This window comes from Cetorhinus maximus, chromosome 12 (assembly GCF_964194155.1).
Source record: "Cetorhinus maximus chromosome 12, sCetMax3.hap1.1, whole genome shotgun sequence".
Lineage (NCBI taxonomy): Eukaryota > Metazoa > Chordata > Chondrichthyes > Lamniformes > Cetorhinidae > Cetorhinus > Cetorhinus maximus.
In genome coordinates, this window is record NC_135890.1 from 72,973,495 (window position 1) to 73,001,196 (window position 27,702).

General features: G+C 41.5%; 1 protein-coding gene across 2 annotated transcripts in view; it reads left to right on the forward strand.

Annotated features, from left to right (window-relative positions):
• The window catches only part of ppm1f (protein phosphatase, Mg2+/Mn2+ dependent, 1F), a 96,734-nt gene that overhangs the window by 40,823 nt on the left and 28,209 nt on the right, over positions 1-27,702 (forward strand). The window contains exons 1-2 of one of the 2 annotated variants that reach the window (XM_078553898.1): positions 17,490-17,602; positions 22,411-22,610. In XM_078553898.1, the coding sequence (XP_078410024.1) occupies positions 22,476-22,610 (135 nt within the window). In that variant the 5' untranslated portion in view covers positions 17,490-17,602; positions 22,411-22,475. Of the gene's footprint in view, positions 1-17,489; positions 17,603-22,410; positions 22,611-27,702 lie in introns of those variants that run through there. The other variant, XM_078553896.1, reaches the window with a different exon arrangement.

The following is a 27,702-nucleotide window of genomic DNA, read 5'->3' on the forward strand; positions in this document are numbered from 1 at the left end:
GGCAGCAGGCAGGAAACACAAGCTTCAACTCCCTGCAGTGGCTTCCGAGAATATTATCAATTCCATGACTATAATGTCTCCTATCACTACAGCACTAAAATTGAGGACTAAGGCTCCTCCACTGCATCCTGGATCCCCATTTCTGTCTGACTGTCAGCCACACCCTCCTGACCATGACCAACTTCAAAGTTTTACTTAATCTAAGAGGTGTGACTGCCCCCTGGAACAAGTGCCTAGATAACTCTTAACCTCCCTCATGCACCACAGCCCGGACTCTAGCTCAACGATTCTGAACCAAACTTCCTCGAGCTGCAGACACTTAACAGACATATAGGTTATCTGGGATCGCAGTGCTCTCCACAGGCCCCCACATGCTGCAGTTACAGCACACCACCTGCCCTGCCTATCTAACCATGTTAAAATATTTATTTGGTTACTTAATATTTTTAATTTAATTAGTTATTTTAATTCTAATTGGTTTACCTAGTTTAGCTTACTAATTTAAAGTAAAGACAAAAAAATCTGTAATATTTGCTAATCAATCACCTATCTGTTTTCCTGTGATGCCATTCTTTAATGGTTTTTTTTTAAAGCTTTGGCTCCCAAATCTCCACTCTGATTCTCAGTTTCTGCTCTTTTCAAACCTCCACGTTGGTTCTTTGCTCCTGCTCTTTTCAATTTAAGAAAAAAACTCACCAGCTGCTCACCAATCACCTGGTACTCCCTTACCTCCAGGCTCTCCAATTGTTTACTTGTTTCCCAATTGGTCACAATTTTATTGATTTAGGAAAAACTGATATGACCAGCTGTGTCACTCAATGCATTAAACACTAGCCACATGTGGCTAAATGCACTTTTGACTAGTGAATAAAACATGAGTAATAGACATCATGATGTGATCTCAGTACTCCATTGCATGGATAAATGCATGTGTACTGTAACTGTTTTGTTTGGTAAAATGATATGACGAAGGGCAACTTTCTTGATTGTGTGTTTTACTTCCTTGGTTACTTGCTATAATGGTTTGTAATATTGGTGAAAATGTTGGATATCACCATTAAAGCACCAACATTGAATGGAGAGAGGAACATCCATCATGGTCAACTTGACCAATCAATTTCAGCCAATAAAGAGCATCTCCAACAGGACACATTATTGCAAAGGGCAAGCAGCATCCAGCTGCCTTTTGGATGGAGAGGAGGGTCTGGCATATCTCATTGAGTCAACATTCTGAGCAATGGAAGTCAAAGTACCGCTTGCAATTGCTGGACAGGAAACTAGAAGGTGCACCAAGATATATGCTGTGTCTGGTAAATTGTTAATAGAATTGGAAAGGTTTGTTGAGAGAGAAATACTGCAAAATTTCACACTGATTGTAACTGAGGAGCATTTACCTGTATTGTGTGTGAAGTGTTTTCTACTAAATTTAGTGCATGTGGTCAAAATGGTGTTGCTGTCACCACACCAATGGCTAGTAAACAAATACTATTAGGCAGCACTACTTTAAATCTGGTCAGAGGGCCTTATTATTTTGTTATAGAACTGCTTCCTTGGAGGTATTCACATTTAAACTGGTTCCTGCTTGCACTGTGCCAAAGGTACAGTGAAAGACATCAGCGTAATATCATTTTGAATTACAGCTTCACCTTGGAGGCAACCCTGCCACTAGAACAGGAACTGCAATATGAACGTCACCAGATCAAAATGTGTACTATGCATTCAATAACCCCTTCCCTCAATCAAAGGTAGAGATTCAAAAATTACAGACATTGCTTCTTAAAATACTGTTTTGAACTTAAACCTCTCAAAAGTTTCACTTGGATCTGATCCTCGCAAACCTTTTCAATAGGATTAATTAAACACTTATTTTTACAACAGCCATTTCTTCCTAAAAATATTTCCATGTCTAAACTGACTTTTGTGAAGGGAGAACAATTGAGACCAGAGATTGAAATATCACATTTAAGTTCTAATTCGTGGCAATGATCCTGTAAGGCTGTACTTCCTGTGTAGTTTTCTTGGCTGCTTAAGAATAAGTAGTGGTGTGGTGCAATTTTCCAAACCAAAGGAATGATTCCTCTTTGGAAGATTATACATGTGGCATTGCGTCACTCTTACCTACTTTCTCTCAACTCTGGGATGGAAACCATCTGGCCCTTGGGATTTGTCATTCCTTAGCGCCAACAATTTCTTCATTACTGTTGTTTTACTTTAATTTCAATATTAATTTCCATGCTTTTTCAGCAATGCAAAGTAATTATTCAATATATCAATCATTTCCTTATTTTCATTTAAAATATCACATCAGTTTTCAAGGGCCCCTCATTGCTGCTGACCACTTTCTTTTTCCTAATACAATTGTAAAGTAAATTGTGTTAATTTTGATATCCCCTCCAAGTTTATTTTCATACACTTTTTGTATCTCTCTTGCTATCTGTTTTGCCTTCCTTTGGCCTTTTGTATCTCCCCAGTTGCCAAGACCTGTGCTTTTTTGTTGTCTGCTTTTCTTTTAGTTTTTGTCTTTTGCCTCTTGTCATCATGGACTTTTTTTGACGAGTTAGAGCACTTGCCTTTAGGGGTATAAACTGGTTCTGTATCTCACTAAATTATTTTTTAAACACTTCCCACTGACCTTTGGTCAAGTTACCCATTAACAGATTTTTGCAGTTTATTCTGAAAATGCTTAAATCTTAAATTGTAGTCACTGGTTTCGCACTTCCTCCTTTCAAACAGACTGTGAACTTAGTCATTTTATGACTACTAGTAGCTTAACACTGTGCACATTTGTCTGTTAACTAAATCTGGCTCATTGCCTGCCTCCTTGATTATGTGACATTGCTGCAGAACTATCCAGAAAACTCAAGAAATTTGCTACCTTTCTCACACGAGCTAGTTTGCTTATCCTAAGCTACATGATAGTTAAAATCCCCCAGTAAAACCACTCTGCCGTTGCTTTTTGCTTGCTCAACCTCTGCATTTATACATTCTGCCACTTCATAGCTGCTACGAGGGAGGCTATTACAAAACTCCCATACAGATATTGCCGCTTTCTGTATTGACTCCATGACTCTGGCTACTTTTCCCATTGTCTGTGATGTAAAGACGTGGATGAACGAAATTTTCCTTTAGTCATACTTTTTGATTCTGGCAAACACCTCCCGCCAGCTCCAGCTCTCTCCCTATTTGTCACCTCCATCTTAACCCAGACATGTGGAGCATTGATTTTTTTTTCTCTCAACTCTTGAGCTCAATTTCCTTTCCCCACATCTAATTTGCCATCAAAACCTCCACAAATCTGCCTTCCTGCATTTCTACTTATCCCAATCTCTACCCCTACTTCCTCCCCCAGTCATTGAACCCCCTAATACACATTTTTCAGCTTGTGGATGAACTCCTCTAAAACTCTCCTTGCCAGCTTCCCTGCTTCCGCCATTCCTAAATTTCATCCAGTCATCCAGAACGCTGTGGCCCATGTTCTTGATGGTATGAAAGTTCATATCCCTGTCATTTCTGTCCTCACCAAGCTCCATTGGCTTCCCAAAGCTCAGAAAATCAATTAAGATTTTGCCTTCAAATCCCTCCATGGCCTGCCCAATGCACGCCACCCCTCCATTTGTCTGTCCCCTCCAGCCCTATGTATGTGCATACACCATTAGTTTCTTCAACACCCAGCCAATTTCTTGCTCATCACTCCTCTATTAGCAGCCACTCCTCTGGCTGCATTATCTTCCCTCATGAAAGCCCTTTTTCAGCACCTCTGACTTTTCATCTCATTATGACCCTCTATTCAAGCATTCTTTTCGCCCTCTTTTTTTTTCCTCCTAGCCCACTCCATATCTACATTGTCTTGATCTTGAAAAACTTTGTTTACGAGAAGTTAAAGATGGTACTGTTCCTGAACACTAAATGGCAGACTGGAGAGCAGCTGCAGATTGCTGGGATGTACACTTTCCTAAAGATTGCTGCTTTGAAAGCAATAAACTTAGTGTATGGTCCTTCAATTCAACTTATTGCCAGTTTTCTCATGAAGCACTTGTCAGCTTTTCTGTGATTATAGCATCTTAAACAATTGGCTCAACATTTATCATTATTGGATTTACCTGTTGGCTTAGATTGATAATTCATTATGGCTGTTATTTTTGGGGTTTCCAACCTGTGTTGGAATTAAGCCACAAAGTTTTTTTAACCTGTGTTATTGTACTGCTTTGCTGTAATTTGTATAAGGAGGTCAAGCTATTGAGAATGTTAGATGACCTACATTTGATGTTGCTTTTCTTTGAATGTAGTGCAGCACCTACTTGAAAAGCACCCTTCAAAAGGACAGTTTCCCCTGATTTTCTTTTTCTTTTCTCTCCCCCCACCCCCCTGCCACTTATTTTGGTCTTTCTGTAATTTGGTTGAACTGCATTCACTAAATGTGAGATGCCATACCAGATGCAACTCTCCAAACTGCAGTATAATACGGTTTCCTTTTTAATGAGCATAATGTAGTTTTATTACTTGGGGACCAAATGCCTCATTTCAGTGAAATTAACAGTCTAGCAATCTTGCAGCAGCACTGGTAAAATAAGAAAATACCAGACGCGCCCAGTTTAATGTGCCTGAGGTTACTACTTATTATGCAATTCAGTACATGAAGTAAAGTCACTTCCTCAATCTGCATAATTCAGACAAATGGCATAGTATAAAAAGCAAGCTGATTATATCTTATACTGAATGAAAAGTATATCAGAACTCAGTACGTTGCTTGGAAGAAAGAAAGAGGGCAGACCTTTTCCTCGCAAAACACATTTTTAATTTTACTTGCACTTGTGCCTTGAATGCATTTTTTTTTAATGTTACCAGTAAATGTAATTCTGTGAGAAAGCAGAAAACAAATGAAGAAATTTATTCTTGATCACTATTGTAATTTGTTTACACTGGAAAAAATAATTCAATGATTTGAATTAAACATTGTAGATAACGAGTGAAAAGTTATTGAAAATTGAATTTAGTAACTTTTTAAAATTGAGGAGTGAACTGTAGTTAACACTTCGGCATGAATTTTCGCAGGGATGGAGCCGGTCTGTGGTTTAGCCAAAATGCTGCTGGAGCCCTGATTCTGGAAGTCCCACCCCTGGACCCAGCATCTACCATTTTCACCTGGGGTGGAGGTGGTGGTGGTGAGCGAGGGTGGGTTGTGGTATGCACATCAGTGGTTCACTGAGGCAGCTGCACAGTTAAAAGTGCAATTGCCTTCAGTTATTTTCAATTTTTGTTTATGGGATGTCCAGAACATGACTTGCGGTCTTCACACTTTTCTGGAGAAGGTCAAAACTTACTGGAGTCTTTGAAAGAGGTCTGGCGGCACCTTTTGTGGGGAGGGGTCGGTGGTAGGTGGAGAGGTGGGAGGTCCAGGGGCACCTTTTTGGAGATGTAAATAGACATTAATGTGTGTAGAAAGTGGATAAACTCATTGGAACTGTCGAGGCATTCAAATTTCCTGGACCTTAAATTTAAAAAAAAGGTCTGCAGTTTAAAAACAGATCAGTGCTTGCTATTTCACTCTGTTGACTTAAGCCTGCAGGCTATCATTATAGGATTTGTGCTGATTTCACAACCTATCATCACAATGGGTCCTGAGGCCTGTCCATGGTGGATACTGGGTGATTTGGCACGGAGGGTGTAAAGGCAAAGGGTGATGAGTGGGGTGGAGCATTGGTTGGCATGAATTGGCAATAAGTTGGCATAGGGATGATAAAGGACCATGGGGCAGGGTAGAGGGGCATAGGTTGGCATGGAGGGTGCGAAGGGCCATGTGGGGGTGGGGGCATGGGTTGGCATGGATGTGGCATTGGGGGGGGGGGGGGAGAGGAGGAGTGAGGGCTAGAGGGATGGTTTTTGTTTTGAGTTTTTTTAACAGCCAGGACAAAGTCCCGAGCACCAAGGCAGGCCTTTCACACAGCCCTCTTCTGGCACAGTCCCTGTGGCTTTCTCAGCTCCATTTCCAGGGGAGTGGGCCCAACTCCAGTTAACACTCGACATCCCCGGAACAAAAATTAGAACATCCAGGGCACGTTCTCCTGAGTCAGGTTTGTGGAGCCAGAAATTTTCCTGACTCTGGAACAGAAATCCAGACCTTAATTGAACACCTTTATTGACTAGACTTGACATGAGTTCTGTGTGAGGATCCTAATCAAAATTAACATGGACCATGTCAATTCAGCTCTCAATGGGCATGTTTATGTAGCACAAAACAGCCCATAGTTTAACAAGTTTCTGCTGTATTTTCAGTATCACTGAGGGGGAACAAAATGTGGTAGTTGTGAGAAACAAGAATGTACAGAAGTGTCAAGTGAGGCACATTAAATACAAGTAACGTTAACATTGAACTGGTATTGTGATACAGTCTGATCTTGGTTTGTTTGTTCCCAACGGTGAGTGGAAAGTATTATGTTTCCCAGTACAGATGGTTTTCTCTGAGCAGCACCAAAAGGAAAAAGGCTACTAAAGAGTTAAGGAACAAATGGGATTATTGTAATTGTGAAACTATTGGATAATTTGGCTGCCTGGTACCTTTTACAGGGACCAGGAATAAAATCCAAGACCTCTTCTAGTTGGTCTTTGCTGCACAGGCAGTGTCTTTACTCACTCTGGTCCATTTCAAATTGAATCGAAAATTTTCTCCCTTGTGATGCAGTAAATGTTTTGATCACTTTTACCTCTGTACAAAAATCTACATATGGAACTTCTCTCCAATCTCTCACAACCTTCACATACTGGGATATTGAAGGATTGGCATTAAACTATACAGATCAGAAGGACCGGCAGAAGGTGGAATTTGAATTCAATAAAAAATCTGGAATTAAAAGTCCATTGTCGATTATTGTAAAAACCCATCTGGTTCACTAATGGCCTTTAGTCCTTACCTGGTCTAGCCTACATGTGACTTCAGACCCACAGCAATGTGGTTGACTCTTAAATGCCCTCTGAAATGGCCGAGCAAACCGCTACGACACAAAAAAGGAATTAAACCGGACAGGCCACCGGGCATTAACCTAGGCACTGGAAACAACAATGGCAATCGCAGTCCTGTCAACCCTAGAAACCCTGCAGAAGTCCTCCTTACCAACATCTGGGGGCTAGTGCCAAAATTGGGAGAGTTGTCTCACAGACTAGTCAAGCAACAGCCTGGCATAGTCATCCTCATGGAATCATACCTTACAGATAATGTCCCAGACTGCTCCATCACCACCCTTGGATATGTCCTGTCCCACTGGCAGGACAGACCCAGCAGAGGTGGTGGCACAGTGGTATACACTTAGGAGGGAGTTGCCTTGGGAGTCCTCAACATCTGCTCTGGACCCCATGAAGTCTCATGGCATCTGGTCAAACCTGGGCAAGGAAACCTCCTGCTTATAATTACCACATACTGCCCTCCCTCAGCTGATGAATCAGTGCTCTCCATGTTGAATATCACTCAGAGGAAGCACTGAGGGTAGCAAGGGTGCAGAATGTACTTTGGGCGGGGGCCTTCAATGTCTATCACCAAGAGTGGCTCGGTAGCACCACGACTGACCGCGCTGGCCGAGCCCTAAATCTTACAGCTGCTAGACTGGGTCTGCAGCAGTTGGTGAGGGAACCAACAAGAGGGAAGAACATACTTGACCTCATCCTCAGCAACCTGCCTGCTGCAGATGCATCTACCATGACCGTATCGGGAGGAGGGACCACCGCACAGTCATTGTGGGGACGAAGTAACGCTTTCACATTGAAGATACCCTCCATCGTGTTGTGTGGCACTACCACTGTGCTAAATGGGATAGATTTCGAACAGATCTAGCAACTCAAGACTGAGCATCCATGAGGCGTTGTGGGCCATCAGCAGCAGCAGAATTGTACTCAAACACAATCTGTAACCTTATGGCCCAGCATATCCCCCACTCTAACCCCTGTCAAGCCAGGGGATCAACATGGGTCATGAGTCTTGGCCACAATATTTCTGCTCCATTTATTTTCTTGTGGGGTGGGAAAATGATGCACCATGCAGGTACTGTGATTAGTGAGTATGTGGTATCTTCCTACTCCTCAGAGAAACATACTGTACAAGAGTGATTCCCTTAACTGGCGGGGAAGGTTGGGGGTGGGGGGGTTTATGCTTTTTTTCATGTTTCTTGACCAGTTTTTCTTTCAGTTTCCTAATGCACTGGCATTGCAAAGAAATTCTTTCTCTGTAGCTTGTCTGCATAGTTTAATTATCATTTTGTTTCGTAACACAACCACTCCTTACATCTCCCACACACTTTTTATTGTTTATTCTACTATCTGTGTACAATTCATGATCATCTTTGCTTGGTGAGCACAAACTATACATACAGAAGACTGTGGTGCAAATGAAGGGTATTTAAAATGGAATCCAAAATTGAAAGCTGAAGTTGAATTAGCTGAAACTTGACATTTTATCTCAAGTCTATTCAAATTTACTCCAGTAAGTTTTTGTTGTTTTAATGTCCTGGTGAGTCAGGTCTATTAATTCTTCATATTTAAATAATGGTCAGGTTTTGTTTTTGAACTTTCCAAACCAATTGGTACTCGCATAATTCTGGAGAACTCTGCATTGACATTGACTCTACAGAATCCCATATCATGTGAATTCATCTGGAAGGTTGGCAGTATTAAAAAACATACTAATGACTGTTGTTATTACAAAAGGCTTGCTGAGTTTCAGAATCACCACCTTTTGTCAGTTCTGACCAGTCATCAGTGCTGGATAAATGCCTGCTTGCCTGTCAATTGAACAAGTTGCATACTGGCCTGCTCTAGTGCTCTGAAAATACAGTTCTCTGTTGTCACGGGAGCAAAAGGTTTTTGGTATTGTATTTAAAACTCCCCTTTTATCATCAAGGACAGAGTGATTAAGCAAATGAACTAGTATGAACAGATTGAAGAGAGTTGTCATCTATTTGTGAAGGATAGATTATATCTGACTAACCTAGTTGAATTTTTTGAGGTCACACAACATGGTAGATAGGGGAGTGTATAAATTTTGTCAACATGGACTTCCAGAAGACATTTGATAATGTTCCACACAAGTTATCAGAAAAATGAGTGCTTGGAATTGGAGGTAGCCTTGTCGTATGGATTTGTAATTGAGCAGTATGGAATCGAAGAATGGTTACAGTGCAGAAGGGGGCCATTTGGACTACTGTGTCCACACCAGCTCTCTTGCAAGAGCAAATTTGCTAATCTCACTACATTGCCCTTCCCCAAAGCCCTGAAAATTCTTTCTCTTCTTCAGGTGTTTATACAATTCCCTTTTGAAAGCCACAGTTGAATCTCTCTCCATCACACACTCATGCTGTGTATTCCAGAACCGAACCACTTGCTATGTGGGGCTGGGGGTTGGGGGACATTTTTCCTCATGTCGCTGTTGGATCTTTTACCAATCACCTTAAATTGATGTCCTCTGGTTCTTGATCCTTCTGCCAATGCGAACAGTTTCTCTCTCTCTGCTCTGTTTAGACTTCTCATGCTTTTGAATGCCACTATCAAAACTCCTCTCAACCTTCTCTAATAAAAATCTCAGCTTCTCCAATCTATCCACTTAACTGAAGTCTCTCATCCCTGGAACTATTTTTGTAAATCCTTTCTGCTGCTGCTTCAAAGCCTTCACATCCTTTCTAACATGTGATGCCCAGAATTGTACACACTACTGTAGTTGAGGCTGAACCAGTGTTTTGTAAGTTCATCATAATCTCCTTGCTTTTTGTATTCTATTCCTCTATTTATAAAGCCCATGACCCTCTATACCTTTTTTAACTACTTTATCAACCTGATCTTCAACAATTTGTGCGTACACAACCGCGGCTGTGTGGCCTTCTGCACCCTCCCTGCCCTGGGCCTCTGACACTTACCTGGATCTCCGGTTCCTGGGACTGCCTCAAGCAGCTTGTGTACTTCCTTTTCCAGCCGCTGGAGGGACTGCAGAGATGCTCACCAATCTGATTGGCCAACAACTTTCCAAGGCGGGCCTTCCACGTGAGGGGCGGAGGTCCCGCATACTGCCAATCAACACACATTTGAGCGTAAAATGGCTGCGGGGCAGCTGGAGTTGGGTGGGTAGGTGTTCCCTGTGCTGAGCCCCTGCCATCATAAAAATTCAGGCCCAGGATTTAAAAGTTTAAAATGGGCACAAGTTACATAAACTTGCCTTGTATATTCCCTTCAGCCAAGGTTAAGGGTGCGCTAATTTAGAGTAAATACAGAAAAATTACCCCCTCTAGTGGGGAAACCTGGAAGAAGGGGCACCATTGTAAAATTAGAGTTAGTGATTCAGGAGAGAAATCAGTAAGCTGTTTCCATGCAAGAGTAGTAGAAATCTGGAACTATCGTCCAAAAGACTGAGTGCTGGATCAATTGAAATTATCAAGACTGATCAGCTTTTATTTTGAGTAAGCGTATCAAGGAATATGGACCATAGTTGGGTAAATGGAGCTAAGGTACCGATCAACCATGATCTAATTGAATCATGGCACGCATTCAAGCTCTGGACTACTCTTGTTACTATATTTCTACCATCAACTTGATGTTGTGAACTGTCTCCAGTGTAGCGAAAGAGAGTTTACATAGTTAACTTTATGCCAGCACAGCTTTATAGTATAATATCAGTGGGCTTTTGCTTCTTGAACCCATCATGTTTTTATGCCAGTGAAAGGCAGACAGGTAGGCACTTCATCCATGTAGCTATTCTGTATGTTAACCTTGATGGCAAATATTGACTTAATTTGTTTGTACAGGAGACACCACTGTTGAGCCTAATCCTGTTCTCACTTTTTCCCATGCACGTCCACATTCCAGCAGTGGTCTGTGCAGGAAGTCTAACTGACTTAATTTTGTTTTCCATAGTCAAGGCGTGCTGAGAAATTCCAGCAGCCTTCTGACCTCTGTCACAACTTTATGCTGTGCAGTACAGTTATAAACTAAACTAACAGAGCCTGAATTTTCAAACAACTTGCTTACATACCTTCAGCTGAAGTTCATGGGGACCTCAAGAGTTGGTTAAAAGTATACATGTCAGAGAACGGATGGGCTTACAAAAAGTGTTGAAGCTTTTTGAAGGAGAGGAAGTAAATAACCACATCTTCACACTTGCTTTGTGACTAAAACTATTTCTTTTATACAAGGAGTTAATGATCTAAGTTGTATGCAGATCCTCAGTGGAAGGGTGACACCTACAGCTTTTGGCCAAAACTGCAGCGTGAAAGCTGTCCTAGAGAAGGTGTAACGCAGTGGACATAGTGGTACAGCAGTACAAATGCAGTATTTCTTGCCCAAAAATGATTTGCAAACATTGCTTCATTCTTTGTTTCGTCAGTATCATATTGGACCTGAGGATGTAAATGTCATGGGCAAGAAAAGGCAATTGGCATATTAAAGCTCATTCCTCCACTTTCTTAATGCTGCCTTTTCAATAATATCAATAGATCTACTATGACATTTGATTCACCCCATGTGATATCAAGAAATGGCTGAAGGCACTGGATGCAGCAAAGGCTGTGGGCCCTGACAACATCCCAGTGCTCTACAACTAGCATCGCTCCCAGGCAAGCTGTTAGTGCATCTGCAACACTGGCATCTACCCAGCAATGTGGGAAAATTGCCCGAATATGTCTTGTCTACAAAAAGCAGGACAAATCCAATTAGCACCCATCAGTCTACCCTCGATCGTCAGCAAAGTGATGGAAGATGTCATCGATGATGGCTTTCAAGCGGCACTTACACAGTAATTGGCTCACTGATGCTCAGTTTGAGTTCTGCCAGGCCCACTGGACTCCAGACCTCATTACAGCATTGATCCAAACATGGACAAACAATTCTAGAGGTGAGAGTGACTGCCTTTGACATCAGGACAGCATTTGACTGTGGCATCAAGGAGCCCCAGCAAAATTGAGAAGTCATTTGGAATCGGGAAGAAAACTCGCCACTAGTTGGAGTCATACCTAGCACAAAAGAAGATGGTTATGGTTGTTGGGACCAATCATTCAGCCCCAGGACATCACTGCAGAAGTTCTCTGGGTAGTTTCCTGGCCCAACCAACTTCAGCTGCTTCAACAATGACCTTCCATCCACCATAAGGTCAGAAGTGAGGATGTTCATTGATGATGGCACAGCATTCACTACCATTTGTGATTCTTCAGCAACTGAAGCAGCCTTTGTCCACATGCAACAAGGCTTGGACTGACATATGATGTGAAATGTTACTTGCCACTTAAGTGCCCGGCAGTGACCATCTCCAACAAGAGTGAATGCAACCATACCCCCTTGACATTCAATGGCATTACCATTGCTGAATCCCCACTATCAATCCCCTGGCAGTTACCATTGCTGGCCATATGAGTACTTTCACAATACTGATGTACAAGAATGTGACAAGATCAAAATTCAGATTCATTAAAACAAACAGGCAAGAGCTTTGTTCAATAAAAGCAGAAGATGCTGGAAAAACTCAGGCCTGACAGCATCTATGGAAAGAGAAATAGTTAATGTTTTGAGTCCTTATAACTCTTCAGAACAGAGCTTTATTTAATCCTATAGTAACTTCATAACAGGAAACAGCAAATATTTTTTCAGTTGCAAGTTTACGAAAACTGCATTGTCACTCACACTGGGTTATGTAACATCAACACAAACGTTTGTGATGTGGAGGACACCATGCAAAAAACATGAAATGAACTAAACTTTAATCATGTTCCATTCTAACCCTTCTGAATGGGAATGCTATAAAAAGGATGTCCGGACACACTGCCTCAAAAAAGGCAAATAAACAGAAACAACTAGGAATTCACTTTCATTTCTTGCTGATTCTGATAATGGCCATTATGTGCTAGGACACCAGCCATAACGACTGTTACCATGGTTTTGCTAGACTTGTATCTTGCCAGCCCTTTGTGACATATCCAAATCTTTTTTTCAGGGTTATTATTGACTACACTCTGAGCACATTGTTTTCTTATCAGAATGTTTCAAATGACTTCCAATGAATTATCTTATTTGCATTGAAGTTCATTATTAAATTTCACACATTGGTGTCCATCTTTGAAAACTAGTGTTATTAATGAACATGAGAACATTGCTTCAATTTGCACAATGTTGTCTCAGTTATATCTATCATATATATTCTATCAAATGATAGTTCTAATGTCCATTGCTCCAACATTAATTTCAGGTCAATTTTAAGTTTAACCGCTAAAATCCCTTCAGCATTGAAGAAATATTTATATAAATACTGTGGCTACATGAACAGGTCAGAGGCTGAGAATTCTGTGGCAAGTAATTCACCAAAGCCTGTCCGCCATCTACAAGGCGCAAGTCAAGAGTGTGATGGGATATCTCCACTTGCCTGGATGAGTGCAGCTGCAACATTTGAAACTTAATGCCATCCAGGACACAGCAGCTTGGTTGATTGGCACCCCACCCATCACCTTAAACATTCACTCCGTCCACCACTGGCAGCAGTGTGTACCATCTACAAGATGCACTGCAGCAACTTTCCAATACTACTTTGACGGTGCCTTCCAAACCTGCGGAATCTACCATCCAGAAGGACAAAGGCATGGGAACACCAGAGCCTGCAAATTTTCCCCTGAGCTGCACTCCATCCTGACTTGGAACTCTATCGCCCTTCCTTTGTCGCTGGGTCAAAAACCTGGACACCCACTTCCCCCACCCTCTTACAGCACCGTGTGTACCTAACCAGATGGCCTGCAGCTGTTTAAGAAGGTGGCTCACCACCACCTTCTTGAGGATAATTAGGAATGGGCAACAAATGCTGGCCTTGCCAATGACGTTGACATCCTATGAAAGAATTTTTAAAAATTGCTCATGATGTTCGATTATACTGTTGGAGGGAGCGCTAGGGAGGGGAAAACAATGTATGTACTTGCTAAAAGATTTTGGAAAGTGAGAGATGTGCTTGGACTGAACAAGCTAAGTACTGATTTGATTTCTCGAAAATAAACGTTTCTCTCAAATTTTATTATTGAATCTAAAATTATCTGTACTTTGATTATAGATCTATAGTTAACTGAATTATATTGCCTGAAAGTTATGGCTCCTTGTTTTAAGCAACAATTATTTTTCTTGCAATATTAATCATAATTTTCCTTTATAATTACATCTGTTTTCTTACAGTTGGATGAAATACAATGTTTTGAACAAAAGAAATAGAAATTATCATTTCCCACAAAGCCTCCTTAAATACATTAAGCAGGTTATTGTTACTTTGACCAAGTGGTAGCAATCCTACCTCTTAAGTCAGAAGATTGTGGTTTCATTCTAGGGCTTGTATACATAATCTAGCCTGACACTTAAGTGCAGTCTCATTGTCAGAGATGCAGTCTTTCACATCAGGCCCTGTACAGAAACAAGAGTAGGTCATTCGGCCCCTTGAGCCAATTCTGCCATACAGTTAGACCATGGCTGATCTAATGCTTATTCAGCAGCATATGAAAGATCAAGGAATTGCAGAAGGTCTAGAAAGAGGAACTAAAACATTAGCTGAAAATATTTTCAAAAGAATTTTGATTCTAATTTCTTGCTGAAATTAACATGAGTTAATAACAACACACTTTTGATCTCATGAAGGCGTCCTTGGTATGTGATTTATAATGTAATTGGCATCTATATGTTGTATGCACTGCATGTAAGGTGTTGTGTTTTATTATCTCATTGACTTGATTTAATAAAGGAATAGTAACCAGAATTTCCAAGTTTCCTCGTCCCCATTTGTATTAGAGATAAAGGATGTATGACATCCTGTAATGCATATGACAACATCCTATATAAATTCAACATACTACATTTTATCAGTACCAGAGGTTCTAGGATGGCACCTGAATGGATCTTTATTAAGTATTGGAGCAATTTTATAAGTTCCACATTTACTGGTGATAGCTGTTTAATTGTCCACTTTGAATTGGCAGGTTTTAGGAACATAGGAATGTAGGGCCATTCAGCCTGTCGAGCCTGCTCCACCATTCAACGCAATCATGGCTGACCAAACACTTCAATGCCTTTTACCCACACTATCCCCATAACCCTTTACATTATTGTTAATCAGAAATCTATCAATCTCTGTTAAACATTCCCAATGACTGAGCTTCCATGGCCCTCAGGTAGAGAATTCCAAAGATTTACAACCCTGCGTAAAAAAAGTTCTCCTCATCTTGGTCCTAAGTGGCATCCCCTTATTTTGAAATTGTGTCCCCTGGTTCTTACTCCCCAGCCAGGGGAAACATCTTACCTGCATCTACCCTGTCTATTTAAGTATTTTGTAGGTTTCAATGAGATCAGCTCTCATTCTTCGGAACTCTAGAGGCCCAGTTTCCCCAATCTCTCTTCATAAGACAATCCCACCATCCCCGGAACAAGTCTGGTGAACCTTTGTTGCACTCCCTCGAAAACAATAATATCCTTTCTGAGGTAAGGGGACCAAAACTGCACAGTACTCCAGGTGTGGCCTAACCAAGCTTCTATACAATTGAAGCAATACTTCATTGCTCCTATACTCAAATCCTCTTGTGATTAAGGCTAACATTCCATTAGCCTTCCTAATTGCCTGCTGCACCTAGAGGCATAGAGGTCTACAGCACAGAAAAGAGACCCTTCGGCCCATCGAGCCTGTGCCAGTCAAACGAGTACCTAACTATTCTAATCTCATTTTCCAGCACTAGGCCTATAGCCTGTATGTCATGGCATCGCAAGTGCCCTTCCAAATACTTCTTAAATGTTATGAGGTTTTCTGCCTCTACCACCCTTTCAGGCAGAGAGTTCCAGATTCCCACCATCCACTGGGTGAAAAATTTCTTCCTCACATCCCCTTTAAACCTCCTGCCCCTTACCTTAAATCTATGCACCCTAGTTATTGATCCCTCCACCAAGAGAAAAGTTCCTTTTTGTCTACCCTGTTGATGTCCCTCATAATTTTATACACCTCAATCATGTCCCCCCCCCCACTCAATCTCCTCTGCTCCAGGGAAAATAACCCCTGTCTATCCAATCTCCTCATAACTAAATCTCTCCAGCCCAGGCAATATCTTGGTAAATCTCCTCTGCACTCTCTCTAGTGCAATCATATCCTTCCTATAATGCGGATTCCAGAACTGCACATGATACTCTAGCTGTGGCCTAACCAGTGTTTCATACAATTCCAGCATTACCTCCCTGCTCTTATATTCAATGCCTCAGCTAATAAAGGCAAGTATCCCATATGCCGTCTTAACCACCTTATCTACCTGTCCCGCTACCTTAAGGGATCGGTGGACATGCATACCAAGGTCCCTCTGATTCTCGATACTTCCCAGGGTCCCACCATTCATCGTGTATTCCTGTGCCATGTTTGTCCTGCCCAAGTGCATCACCTCACACTTATCCGGATTAAGTTCCATTTGCCCCTGATCAGCCCATCTATATCCTCCTGTAATCTAAGGCTATCCTCCTCACTATTTACCATACCACCAATTTTTGTGTCATCCGCGAACTTACTGATCAACTCTCCTACATTCAAGTCTAAATCGTTTATATGTACCACAAACAGCAAGGGACCCAACACCGATCTCTGTGGAACCCCACTGGACACAGGCATCCAGCCACAAAAACACCCCTCGACCATCACCCTCTGCTTCCTGCCACTCAGCCAATTCTGGATCCAATTTACCAAATTGCCTTTGATCCCATGGGCTCTTATCTTCGTAATCCGTCTCCCATTCGGGACCTTATCAGAAGCCTTGCTGAAGTCCAAGTAGACCATGTCAAATGTATTGACACACCTGGTTTACCCCTTATTTACACACCTGGTCACCTCTTCGAAAAATTCAATCAAATTGGTCAGACATGACCTCCCCTCAACAAAACCATGCTGACTGTCCTTGATTAATCCCTGCCTCTCCAAGTGTAGATTAATTCCGTCCCTCAGAATTGCTTCCAATAGTTTCCCCACCACTGAGGTTCGACTGATTGGCCTGTAGTTCCCTGGTTTATTCCTTCCTCCCTTCTTGAATAACGGTACCACATTGGTTGTCTTCCAGTCCTCTGGCACCTCTCCTGTGGCCAGAGAGGTATTGAAAATTATTGCCAGTGCCCCTGCTATCTTCTCCCTTGCCTCACTTGACAGCCTGGGATACGTTTCATCCAGGCCTGGAGATTTATCTACTTTTAAGCCTGCCAGACCACTTAGAACCTCCTCCCTTTCTATGCTAATTTCTTTAATTATATCACAATCCTTCCGCTTGATTTCCATACCCACGTCGTCCCTCTCACTTGTGATCACTGACACAAAGTATTCATTTAGAACCCCACCTACGTCTTCTGGCTCCATGCACAAATTACCACTATGGTCCTTAATGGGCCCTACTCTTTCCCTAGTTATCCTCTTACTCTTAATGTACTGTAAAATAACTTTGGATTTTCCTTTATTTTATCACAGAATCACACATGGCAGAAGAGGCCCTTCGGCCCATCAAGACTGCACCGGCACATAAGAAACACCTGACCTACCTACCTAATCCCATTTACCAGCACTTGGCCCATAGCCTTGAATGTTATGACGTGCCAAGTGCTCATCCAGGTACTTTTTAAAGGATGTGAGGCAACTCACCTCCACCACCCTCCCAGGCAGTGCATTCCAGACCGTCACCACCGCCTGGGTAAAAATGTTTTTCCTCACATCCCCCCCTTAACCTCCTGCCCCTCACCTTGAACTTATGTCCCCTTGTGACTGACACTTCAACTAAGGGGAACAGCTGCTCCCTATCCACCCTGTCCACGCCCCTCATAACCTTGTACACCTCGATCAGGTCACCCCTCAGTCTTCTCTGCTCTTTCGAAAACAGTCTAAGACTATCCAACCTCTCTTCATAACCTAAGTGTTTCATCCCAGGCAACATCCTGGTGAATCTCCTCTGCACCCCCTCCAGTGTAATCACATCCTTCCTATAATGTGGCGACCAGAACTGCACACAGTACTCCAGCTGTGGCCTCACCAAGGTTCTATGTAACTCCAACATGACCTCCCTACTTTTGTAATCGATGCCTCGATTGATAAAGACATTAAATAAATGTCCCATATGCCAATGTTTTCTCATGCCCCTTTTTTGCTCCCCTAATTTCCTTTTTAAGTTCCCTCCTACACATTCTATACTCCTCTAGGCCTTCCGCTGTTTTGAACCCTTGGTATCTGCTACAAGCCTCCCTTTTTCTCTTTATCCAATCCTGAATATCCCTCGACATCCAGGGTTCCCTGGATTTGTTGGTCCCGCCCTTTATCTTTACTGGAATATGTTGGCCTTGTACTCTCCCTATTTCCTTATTGAATAAGTCCCACTGCTCTGACGCAGATTTATCCAAAAGTAGCTGCTCCCAGTCCGGTCTGGCCAAATCACATCTGATCTTATTAACACCGGCCTTCCCCCAATTTAGAACTCTGATTTCTGGCCCATCCTTGTCCTTTTCCATAACAACCTTGAATCTAACGGAGTTATGATCACTATCTGCAAAATGCTCCCCCACTATACCTCTACCACTTGCCCTGCTTCATTCCCTAAAATAAAGTCCAGGACCACCGCCTCTCTTGTAAGACCTTCTACGTACTGGCTTAAAAAGCTCTCCTGGATGCATTTTAAGAATTCCGCTCCTTCTAAACCTATCAAACTATGACTAACCCAATTAATATTGGGGAAGTTGAAATCCCCCACTATTACTACCCTATTATTTTTACACCTCTGAAATTTGCCTACATATGTGCTCTTCTATTTCTCTCTGACTGTTTGGGGGCCTATAGTACACTCCCAGCAATGTGATTGCTCCTTTTTTGTTTTTCAGTTCTACCCATATGGCTTCATTTGAGGAGCTTTCTAAGATGTCGTCCCTCCTTACTGCTGTAATTGATTCCTTGATCAATATTGCGATACCCCCTCCTCTTTTACCTCCTTCCCTGTCTCACCTGAAGACCCTATATCCTGGAATATTGAGCTGCCAATCCTGGCCCCTCTCTCAACCATGTCTCTGTGACAGCAATGACATCATACTTCCATGTGTTAATTTGTGCCCTCAACTCATCTGCCTTATTCGTCAGATTCCTTGCATTAAAATAAGCACCATCCAACCTTGCCAAACTCCCTTGTGCCTTAACTGGCCTATAATTTCTATGCCTTCCAGACTCACTTTCTCTCCCTTCTAATTTTGGCTGTGCATCTCCCCCTGTTGAACCTCCTCTCAGGATCCCATCCCTCTGCCAAGTTAGTTTAAACCCTCTCCAACAGCACTAGCAAACCTCCCCGCTGGCCCCATTCCCATTCAGGTGCAACCTATCTGCCTTGTACAAGTCCCACCGCCCCCAGAAATGGTCCCAATGTCCCAGAAATCTAAAGCCCTCCCTCCTGCACCATCTCTCCAGCCACGCATTCATCTGGACTAACCTGCTACTCACTAGCGCGTAGCACCAGAAGTAATCCAGAAATTACTACCTTTGAGGTCCTGTTTTTTAATCTGCTTCCTAGCTCCCTAAATTCTGCTTGCAGGACCTCATCCCTCTTTCTACTGATGTCGTTGGTACCAATATGTACCGTGATCTGTGTCTGTTTGCTCTCCCCCTTTAGAATGCCCTGCAGCCGTTCAGTGACATCCTTGACCCTGGCACCAGGGAGGCAACATACCATCCTGGAGTCAAGTCTATGGCTGCAGAAACGCCTGTCTGTCCCCCTTACTACCTCCATATTAGCTTTCAATGACTTATGGACAAGGACACCCAGGCGCCTTTGTACTGCTACACTTTGTAATCTCTTACCATTTAGGAAATATTCTGCATATCTGTTCCTTCTACCAAACTTCTACCCCACATTTCTCCACATTGTATTCCATCTGCCATTTTTCTGCCCACTCTCAAAATCTGTCCAAATCCTCCAGTAGCCGCTTTACATCTTCCTCACAACACACATTCCTGCCTAGCTTTATATCACCCGTGAACTTGGAAATATTACATTTGATCCCCACAACCAAATCATTGGTATATATATGTATATATATATATTGTGAACAGCTGGGGCCCAAGTACTGATCCTTGCAGTAGCCCATTAGTAACAACCTTCCAATGTCAGAATGACCCATTTATTCCTACTGTTTTCTGCCTGTTAGCCAACTCTTAATCCATGCCAGCATATTGCCTCCAATCCCATGTGCTTGTATTTTGCTAATCAACTTCCTGTGGGGGACTTGATCAAAAACCTTCTGAAAATCCAAGTATACCAGGCCATTGACTCTCCTTTTATCAATTTTGTTAGCGACATCCTCAAAAAAAACTCCTAACAAGTTCGTCAAACATGACTTCCCATTCGCAAATCCATGTTGACTATGCCCAATCAGATCATGATTATCCAAGTATCCATTTATCACATCCTTTATAATAGATTCTAGTGTTTTCCTTACTACTGATGTAAGGCTAACAGGTTTGTAGTTCCCTGTTTTCTCTCTCCCTCCTTTCTTAAATAGTGGGGCGACATTTTCTACTTTCCAATCTTCAGGAACGATTCCAGAATCTCTAGAATTTTGGAAAATGATCGCCAATGTATTCACCATCTCTATAGCAAATTCTTTCAACACTCTGGGTTGCAGAATATCAGGTCCCAATGACCTATCAACCTTTAGTCCCATTAATTTCTGGAATACAACCTCCTTACTTCTAGTAATTTCCCATAACTCCTCATTCTCCCTAGTCCCTTGGATCTCAAAATCTGGGAGATTTCCTGTATCTTCCTCAGTGAAAACAGACATACACAAACCATTTAGCTTCTCTGCCGTTTCTCTATTCCCTATTATGAATTCTCCTGACTCTGCCTGTAATGGACCCATATTTGTCTAAGCCAAACGCTTCCTTTTTACATACCTGCGGAAGATGTTGCAGTCCGTTTTTAGGTTTTTGCTAGATTGGATTCACATTCTATTCTCCCTTTACTAGTTTCTTGGTCTTTCAATGCTGTATTCTAAAAACCTCCCAATCTTCAAGTTTACTACTACTTCTGGCAACTTTATAAGCCTTTTCTTTTAATCTAATACAATCCTTAACTTACTTTGTCAGCCACAGTTAACTGACTTTTTTTGGGATTTTTGCACCTAGAAGGAATGCATAAGTGTTGTTAGCTATGTAATAGTTCTTTGAAGACTGTCCATTGCCTATGTACAGTCATACCTTCTAATATATTTTCCCAGTCCACCTCAGCCAATTTGTCCCTCGTGCCTTCATAATTTCCTTTATTCAGCTTTAAGACCCTTGAAATTAATGATTGCTAGTTTGCACTCTTAACTTGCTTAATGGTACATTCTGTACCTGCTGTAATTATTCAGCTGTAATATAGGGATGAAATACATCTAGCCCCTGTGGTGTCTCAATTAGAAGTGCTTATAAGATTATTCACACAATTGTGTAACCTTAATGAGGTTAGTTAGCTGCCTGATTAAAAGTAGGATATATAAAAGTAAAAGAAAAACTGACTGACAATCCCCTTTCTCCTACTTGATCACTAAATGTTACTTTATAGCATAAATTCAAAGGATGAAAGGATTCTCCTACCCACAGACTGGCAATATGCCCACACACTAGTTATTAAAATATAGGGATAAAAATGGATCTCATCTCTCACTTTAATCTAATTTAAAGTAGTTGCTTCCAATGAGGGAATAGTATAGACATGATATACAAACTGGCCCAAAGTTAATCCACCTGCCAAGCTGGGTAATATGTGTCTGAAACATCTAACTAAGATATCTCCTTAAATAAATCATAGAATCTTCTTAATTTTCATCTCTCGCCACATGCTTCTTTGTTCACAAACTACATGAGATAATGAATTCTGCACCTTTCAAATGGCAGTGCAACCAGGTAACGCAGTTTTAACACTTGAGCATTATTAAATCGGTTTCTAATAATTGTATGTTTATTATCCAGTCAAAATTTGGTTTACAGACATGCATTCAAATACATGACAGCATAGAGTGAACAATAGTAACTTCTATTTAAGTTACAGCAACACATGACATAATTCACATTCTCAGCATTACTCATTTTGAGAATTTTGCAGTAGAGATTGGAACATTTTGAGGTTTTGTAATGTTCTGGCCTCTGATTTTTTGCCTCGACTCTTGTTTACTAGGAACTTTGTGGAAGAGTGGAGGCCAGCAAGACACATAGAAAAGGTTGCTTCCAATCAGTCACAAACTTCTTAAACTCATCCTGTTAACACTTTTCTCATCATAAACCCCTTACTAAGAGGAAGTCAGTTCACTCTTCATAATTAACTTGCCTTCACTGCTTTTTATGCCTCTTCAGTTAATTAGTTGCTTATTAGATTTTATCCAATTTCATCACTGTTCCCTCTTTCATAGTGCTGGAAGGAGAACCAGTGGCCCGATCATTCTTTAACAAATTGCTGGGAGTCTGCTATGAGTGGATGAAAGAACTACAGTTACTGCATCTACCAAAACAATATTTAAAAGTTTCCAGCTACGCTATCCGTAACACACGGAGAAAGATGGAGGACAGACATGTAGCACTGCCCGAGTTTAACGCTTTCTTTGGCATTAAGGTAAGTCTGCCCTGTTGAACAAGACATTTTCTTTCTGCTCTGGGAACTGTATATAAATGTCTGCTCTGGGAACTGTGTATAAATGCTGATTAGGTGAAAGTATCTAGTCTCCGACAGCGCTAAGGGTCCAGGTTGAGTGACTGTGCTCTGGATTTTGCAGGTGTTTTTGACGGTGAACTGTCAGGATTCATCATTGCCCCTTTGAAGCTGGTTGCAATGTCGAGATTTACTGCATGGCTAGATTAATGTGGAAATACTGAAGTTGCTATTTATCACTCGCTGCTGCACTACAGGCTGTGCTGTAGCAGCTTTCCCAGAGCCAGCAATCATTGGAATTGGTTGATGTGATGAGAACTTCCCCCTTTCTGTTTTCTAATCACTGTTCGAAATCCTATAAAAAGTTACACCTTTTTCAATCAGATGTGATTGAAGTTAGAACAGTGATCTGAGTAATAAGTATTGCTGAGCAACAGACTTGGCCCTAAAAAAAAGTATTTGTGGAGTGTTGTTAAATGTTTCCAATGTGATGAATTAATAGATTTTTGAACTATTTCTTTTAAACTTTTAAGTTTTTTCATGATATTTCAGCTTCTACCTTTTCCCCATGTTTATGTCCCAATCTTCATTTTGTCCTGTATATTTTTTTTAAAATGCAAAGTTATCTGATTCTTGAGTATTGCTGAAAAAAGCCATATCAAAACTTTTTGTCTTGCACTCGTCAGGGTACTTTGCAAGATCACCAATATAAGGGGAAAACAACAATTTATACTGTATGTGAAAAGAGTGCTAATTTGGTTGGCAAGTGGACTCTGGTAGAGGTGTTGCCATGGAGAATGCACCAGTGATGGTGACTGACCGTTAACTGCCAAGCATTGTTTGAAATTTAAACAAGGTAACTTGGCCCTGATTGGCCAAGGCATTGTTCTGAGGAATGAGTCAGTGGGTGGTTCTCACTTATTTTATTTAGCTGAAACAGGCGCAATGTGTGTACATGTTCTTTCTGCAAAGAACAGGGCCCTGTGTATTAATATATGTAGCTTCCAGTACACACACATACCACACTGCGAGCCCGACCGACAATCTTAAATTGGTTGTCAGCGTAAGTCTTAGCGCACTGAGGATTATTTAGCAAATGTTGTTCAATTGAGGAATCACATCTAATCTTGGGCACTGTTTTGAGTTTTGCAAGGACGGGCTGATTGGGTGCCTTGCCAGTTGTGAAAAGTGGCTCGGAGCTGCTGTTTGATAGGATCCGCCAGTCTTTGAGACGTACAGCCTACATACCTAGCATTACACTGGCACTGAAATTCATGCACCACATTACTCATTTGTATGATAGGCGGAACGCCTTTTTGGCTTGACAGCAGCATCCTGTTACTGGTGAATACCACTTGTGTTGCTACTGCATAGTGAAACAGCTAGCTTCACTTGTTGCTCAAATTTTTTTGAGATGCCTTTCCCTTCCAGGGTAACCTGAGATAGACTGGACACTTTTCAGGGCCGAAAGTGACGGCCTTAGGCTTGTTCATGAGTTTGCGTGATATACAGTGCAAAATGATCCGATCAAGGTAGACATTATCCTGCAGGATTCCTTTGATGCGCCTTATTTCAGCATCAAGCTTGCATGGGTAGCAAATGGCTCGGGCCCTATTGACAAGGTTGCTGATAAGACCAATCTTTAACCTATGGAACTGTAAGAATTCCAACGCATATATTGACCTAATGGCCTGCATCCTAGGGTCTTAGAAGAATTGGCTGCTGATATAGTAGAGGATTTGGTTATAATATTCCAAAATTCTTTAGATTCTGGAAGGGTCCCAGCCGATTGGAAAATAGCAATCATAACACCTTTATTTAAGAGAGGGAAACAAAAAGCAGGAAACTACAGGCAAGTTAACCTAACATCCGGCATAGGTAACTTGATAGAATCCATTATTGAGGCAGTTATAGCTGTATACTTAGAAAATCATAATGAGATCAGGCAGAGTCAACATCATTTTGTGAAAGGGTAATCATGTTTAACTACTTTATTAGAATTCTTTGAGGAAGCAGCAAGCAACGTGGATAAAGGGAACCTGTAGATGTGGTGAACTTGGATTTCCAAAAGACATTTGATAAGGTGGAGTGCCACAGTGAACATACGAACATATGAAATAGGAGCAGAAGTAGGCCATTTGGCCCCTCGAGCCTGCTCCACCATTCAATAAGACCATGGCTGCTCTGTTTGTGTTTTGAATCCCACATTCCCATCTACCCCCAATAATGTTAGATTCTCTCGCCTAACAAGAATCTATGTACCTCCACCTAAAAATATTCAAAGACCCCGCCTCCACTGCCTTCTGAGGCAGAGAGTTCCAAAGTCGCACAACCCTCAGAAAAGATTTCTCCTCATCTCTGTCCTAAAAGGGCGACCCCTAATTTTAAAACAATGCCCCCGAGTTCTGGACTTGCCAACAAGAGGAAACATCTTTTCCATGTCCACCTTGTTAAGACCATTCAAGATCTATATACTTCAATCATGTCACCTCTCTCTCTTCTAAACTCCAGTGGAAACAATCCCAGTCTGTCCAATCTATCCTCATAAGACAACCTGCTCTTTCCAGGTATCAATCTAGTAAACCCCCTTTGAACTGCCTCCCAATGCATTTACATTCTTCCTTAAATAAGGAGACCAAAGCTGCACACAGTATTTGAGATGTGGTCTCACCAATGCCATGTATAACTGAAGCATAACATCCTTACTTTTATGTTCAATTCCTCTCATAATAAAGGATAACATTCCGTTAGCCTTCTTAATTACTTGTTTACCTGCATATTAACTTTTTGTGACTCATGCACTAGAACACCTAGATCCCTCTGCACCTCAGAATTCTGCAGTTGTTCTCCGTTTAAGTAATACTCTGCTTTTTTATCCTTTCTGCCAAAGTCAACAACTTCACATTTTTCTACATTATTCTCCATCTGTCAGATTTTTGCCCACTCACTCAACCTATCTGTATCCATCTGCAACCTCCTTATATGCCCTTCACAACCTACTTTCCTACATATCTTTGGGTCATCTGCAAATTTAGCTACAATGCCTTTGCTCCCCTCATCTAAGTCATTGATATAAATTGCGGAAAGTGAGGCCCCAGCACACACCCCTAAGGGACTCCACTCGCCACATCCTGCCAATCAGAAAAGGACCCATTTATGCATTCTCTGTTTTCTGCCAGCCATCCAATCTTCTGTCCATGCTAATATGTTACCCCCTACACCATGAGCTTTTATTTTCCGCAATAACTTTTGTGGCACCTTATCAAATGCCTTCTGGAAATCCAAGTACAGTAAATCTATAGGCTCCCCTTTATCCACAGCGCACCGTACTCCTTCAAAGAACTCTGATAAATTGGTTAAGCTTGATTTCCCTTTCAGAAAACCATGCTGACTCTTCCCATTTACCTTGAGTTTCTCTAAGTGCCTAGCTGTAACCTCCTTAATGATTGATTCTAACACCTTCCCCACGACAGACGTTAAGCTAACTGGCCTATGGTTTCCTGTTTTCTGCCTCCCTCCCTTCTTGAATAGAGGGGTTATATTTGCTACTTTCTAATCTGATGGAACCTTTCCAGAATCTAGCAAATTTTGGAAAACTAACACCAATGCATCTACTACCTCATTAGTCATCTCTTTTAAGACCTTAGGATGAAATCCATCTAGATCCAGAGACTTGTCAGCCTGCAGTTCAGTACTGTTTCCCTAGTGATTTTAATTTCACCAAGTTCCTTTCTCCCATTCACCTCCTGATTTGCAGCTATTACTGGAATGTTTTTCGTATCCTCTATAGTGAACACAGAAGCAAAATATTTGTTCCTTTCTTCTGCCATTTCCTTATTATCTACTATTAACTCCCCATTGTCACTCTCTAGAGGACCAGCATTCACTTTACTTTTCGTTTTTAAATATTTGTAGAACCTCTTGCTCTCTGTTTTTACATTTCTAGCTAGCTTCCTCTCATACTATCATTTCTTTCTGCTGATTAACCTTTTAGTTATTCTCTGTCGTTCTTTACATTCTGACCAATCATCTGACCTGCCACTCATCTTTGTGCAATTGTATGCTTTTTCCTTAAGTTTGATGCTTTCTTTAACTTCTTTAGTTAACCACGGATGGTAGATCCTCCACTTTAGAATTTTTCTTTATAGTAGGAATATACTTATTCTGTGTACTCTGAAATATCACCTTAAATGTCTCCCACTGCTTCTCTATTGATCTATCCTCTAGATTGTATCCCAGTTCACTTCAGCTAGTTCAGCTTTCATGCCCACATAGTTGCCCTTATTTAAGTTTAAAATATTAGCCTTAAACCCACTCTTCTTCCTTTCAAACTGCATGTAAAATTCAATCATATTGTGGTCGCTGCTACCTAAGAGTGCCTTTCCTCTAAGGTAATTAATCCTGCCACATTACACAATACCAAGCCTAATATAACCTGGTCCCTGGTTCGCCCCAGAACGTGCTGCTTTAAGAAATTATCTCGAAAGCATTCTATAAGCTCCTCATCCAAGCTACTACTGCCAATCTGATATTTCCAGTTTATATGTAGATTAAAATCACCCATGATTATTGCCGTCCCTTTATCTCACACACTCAATATTTAGAACCATAGAAATGTTATGGTGCAGAAAGAGGCCAATCAACCCATTGCATCTTCGCTGGCCAAAGAAAGAAAAAAAAACTAGCCATTCATTTTTTAATCCCACTTTACAGCACCTGGTCCATAGCCTTGCAGGTTACAGCACCTCAAGTTCAGATCCAGGTATCTTTTAAATGAGTTGAGCATTTCAGCCTCAACCACCAACTTAGGCAATGAATTCCAGATGCCCTCCACCCTCTGTGTGAAAAAGTTTTTCCTCATATCCCCTCCAATCCTTCTACCTGTTACCTTAAATCTATGCCCTCTAGTAATTGACCCCTTAGCTAGGGGAAGCAGGTCTTTCCTGCCTACCCTATCTAGGCCCCTCAAAATTTTGTGCACCTCAATTAGGTCACCCCTGAGCCTCCCCTATTCTAAGGAAAACAACCCTAGCCTTTCCAATCTTTTCTCATAGCT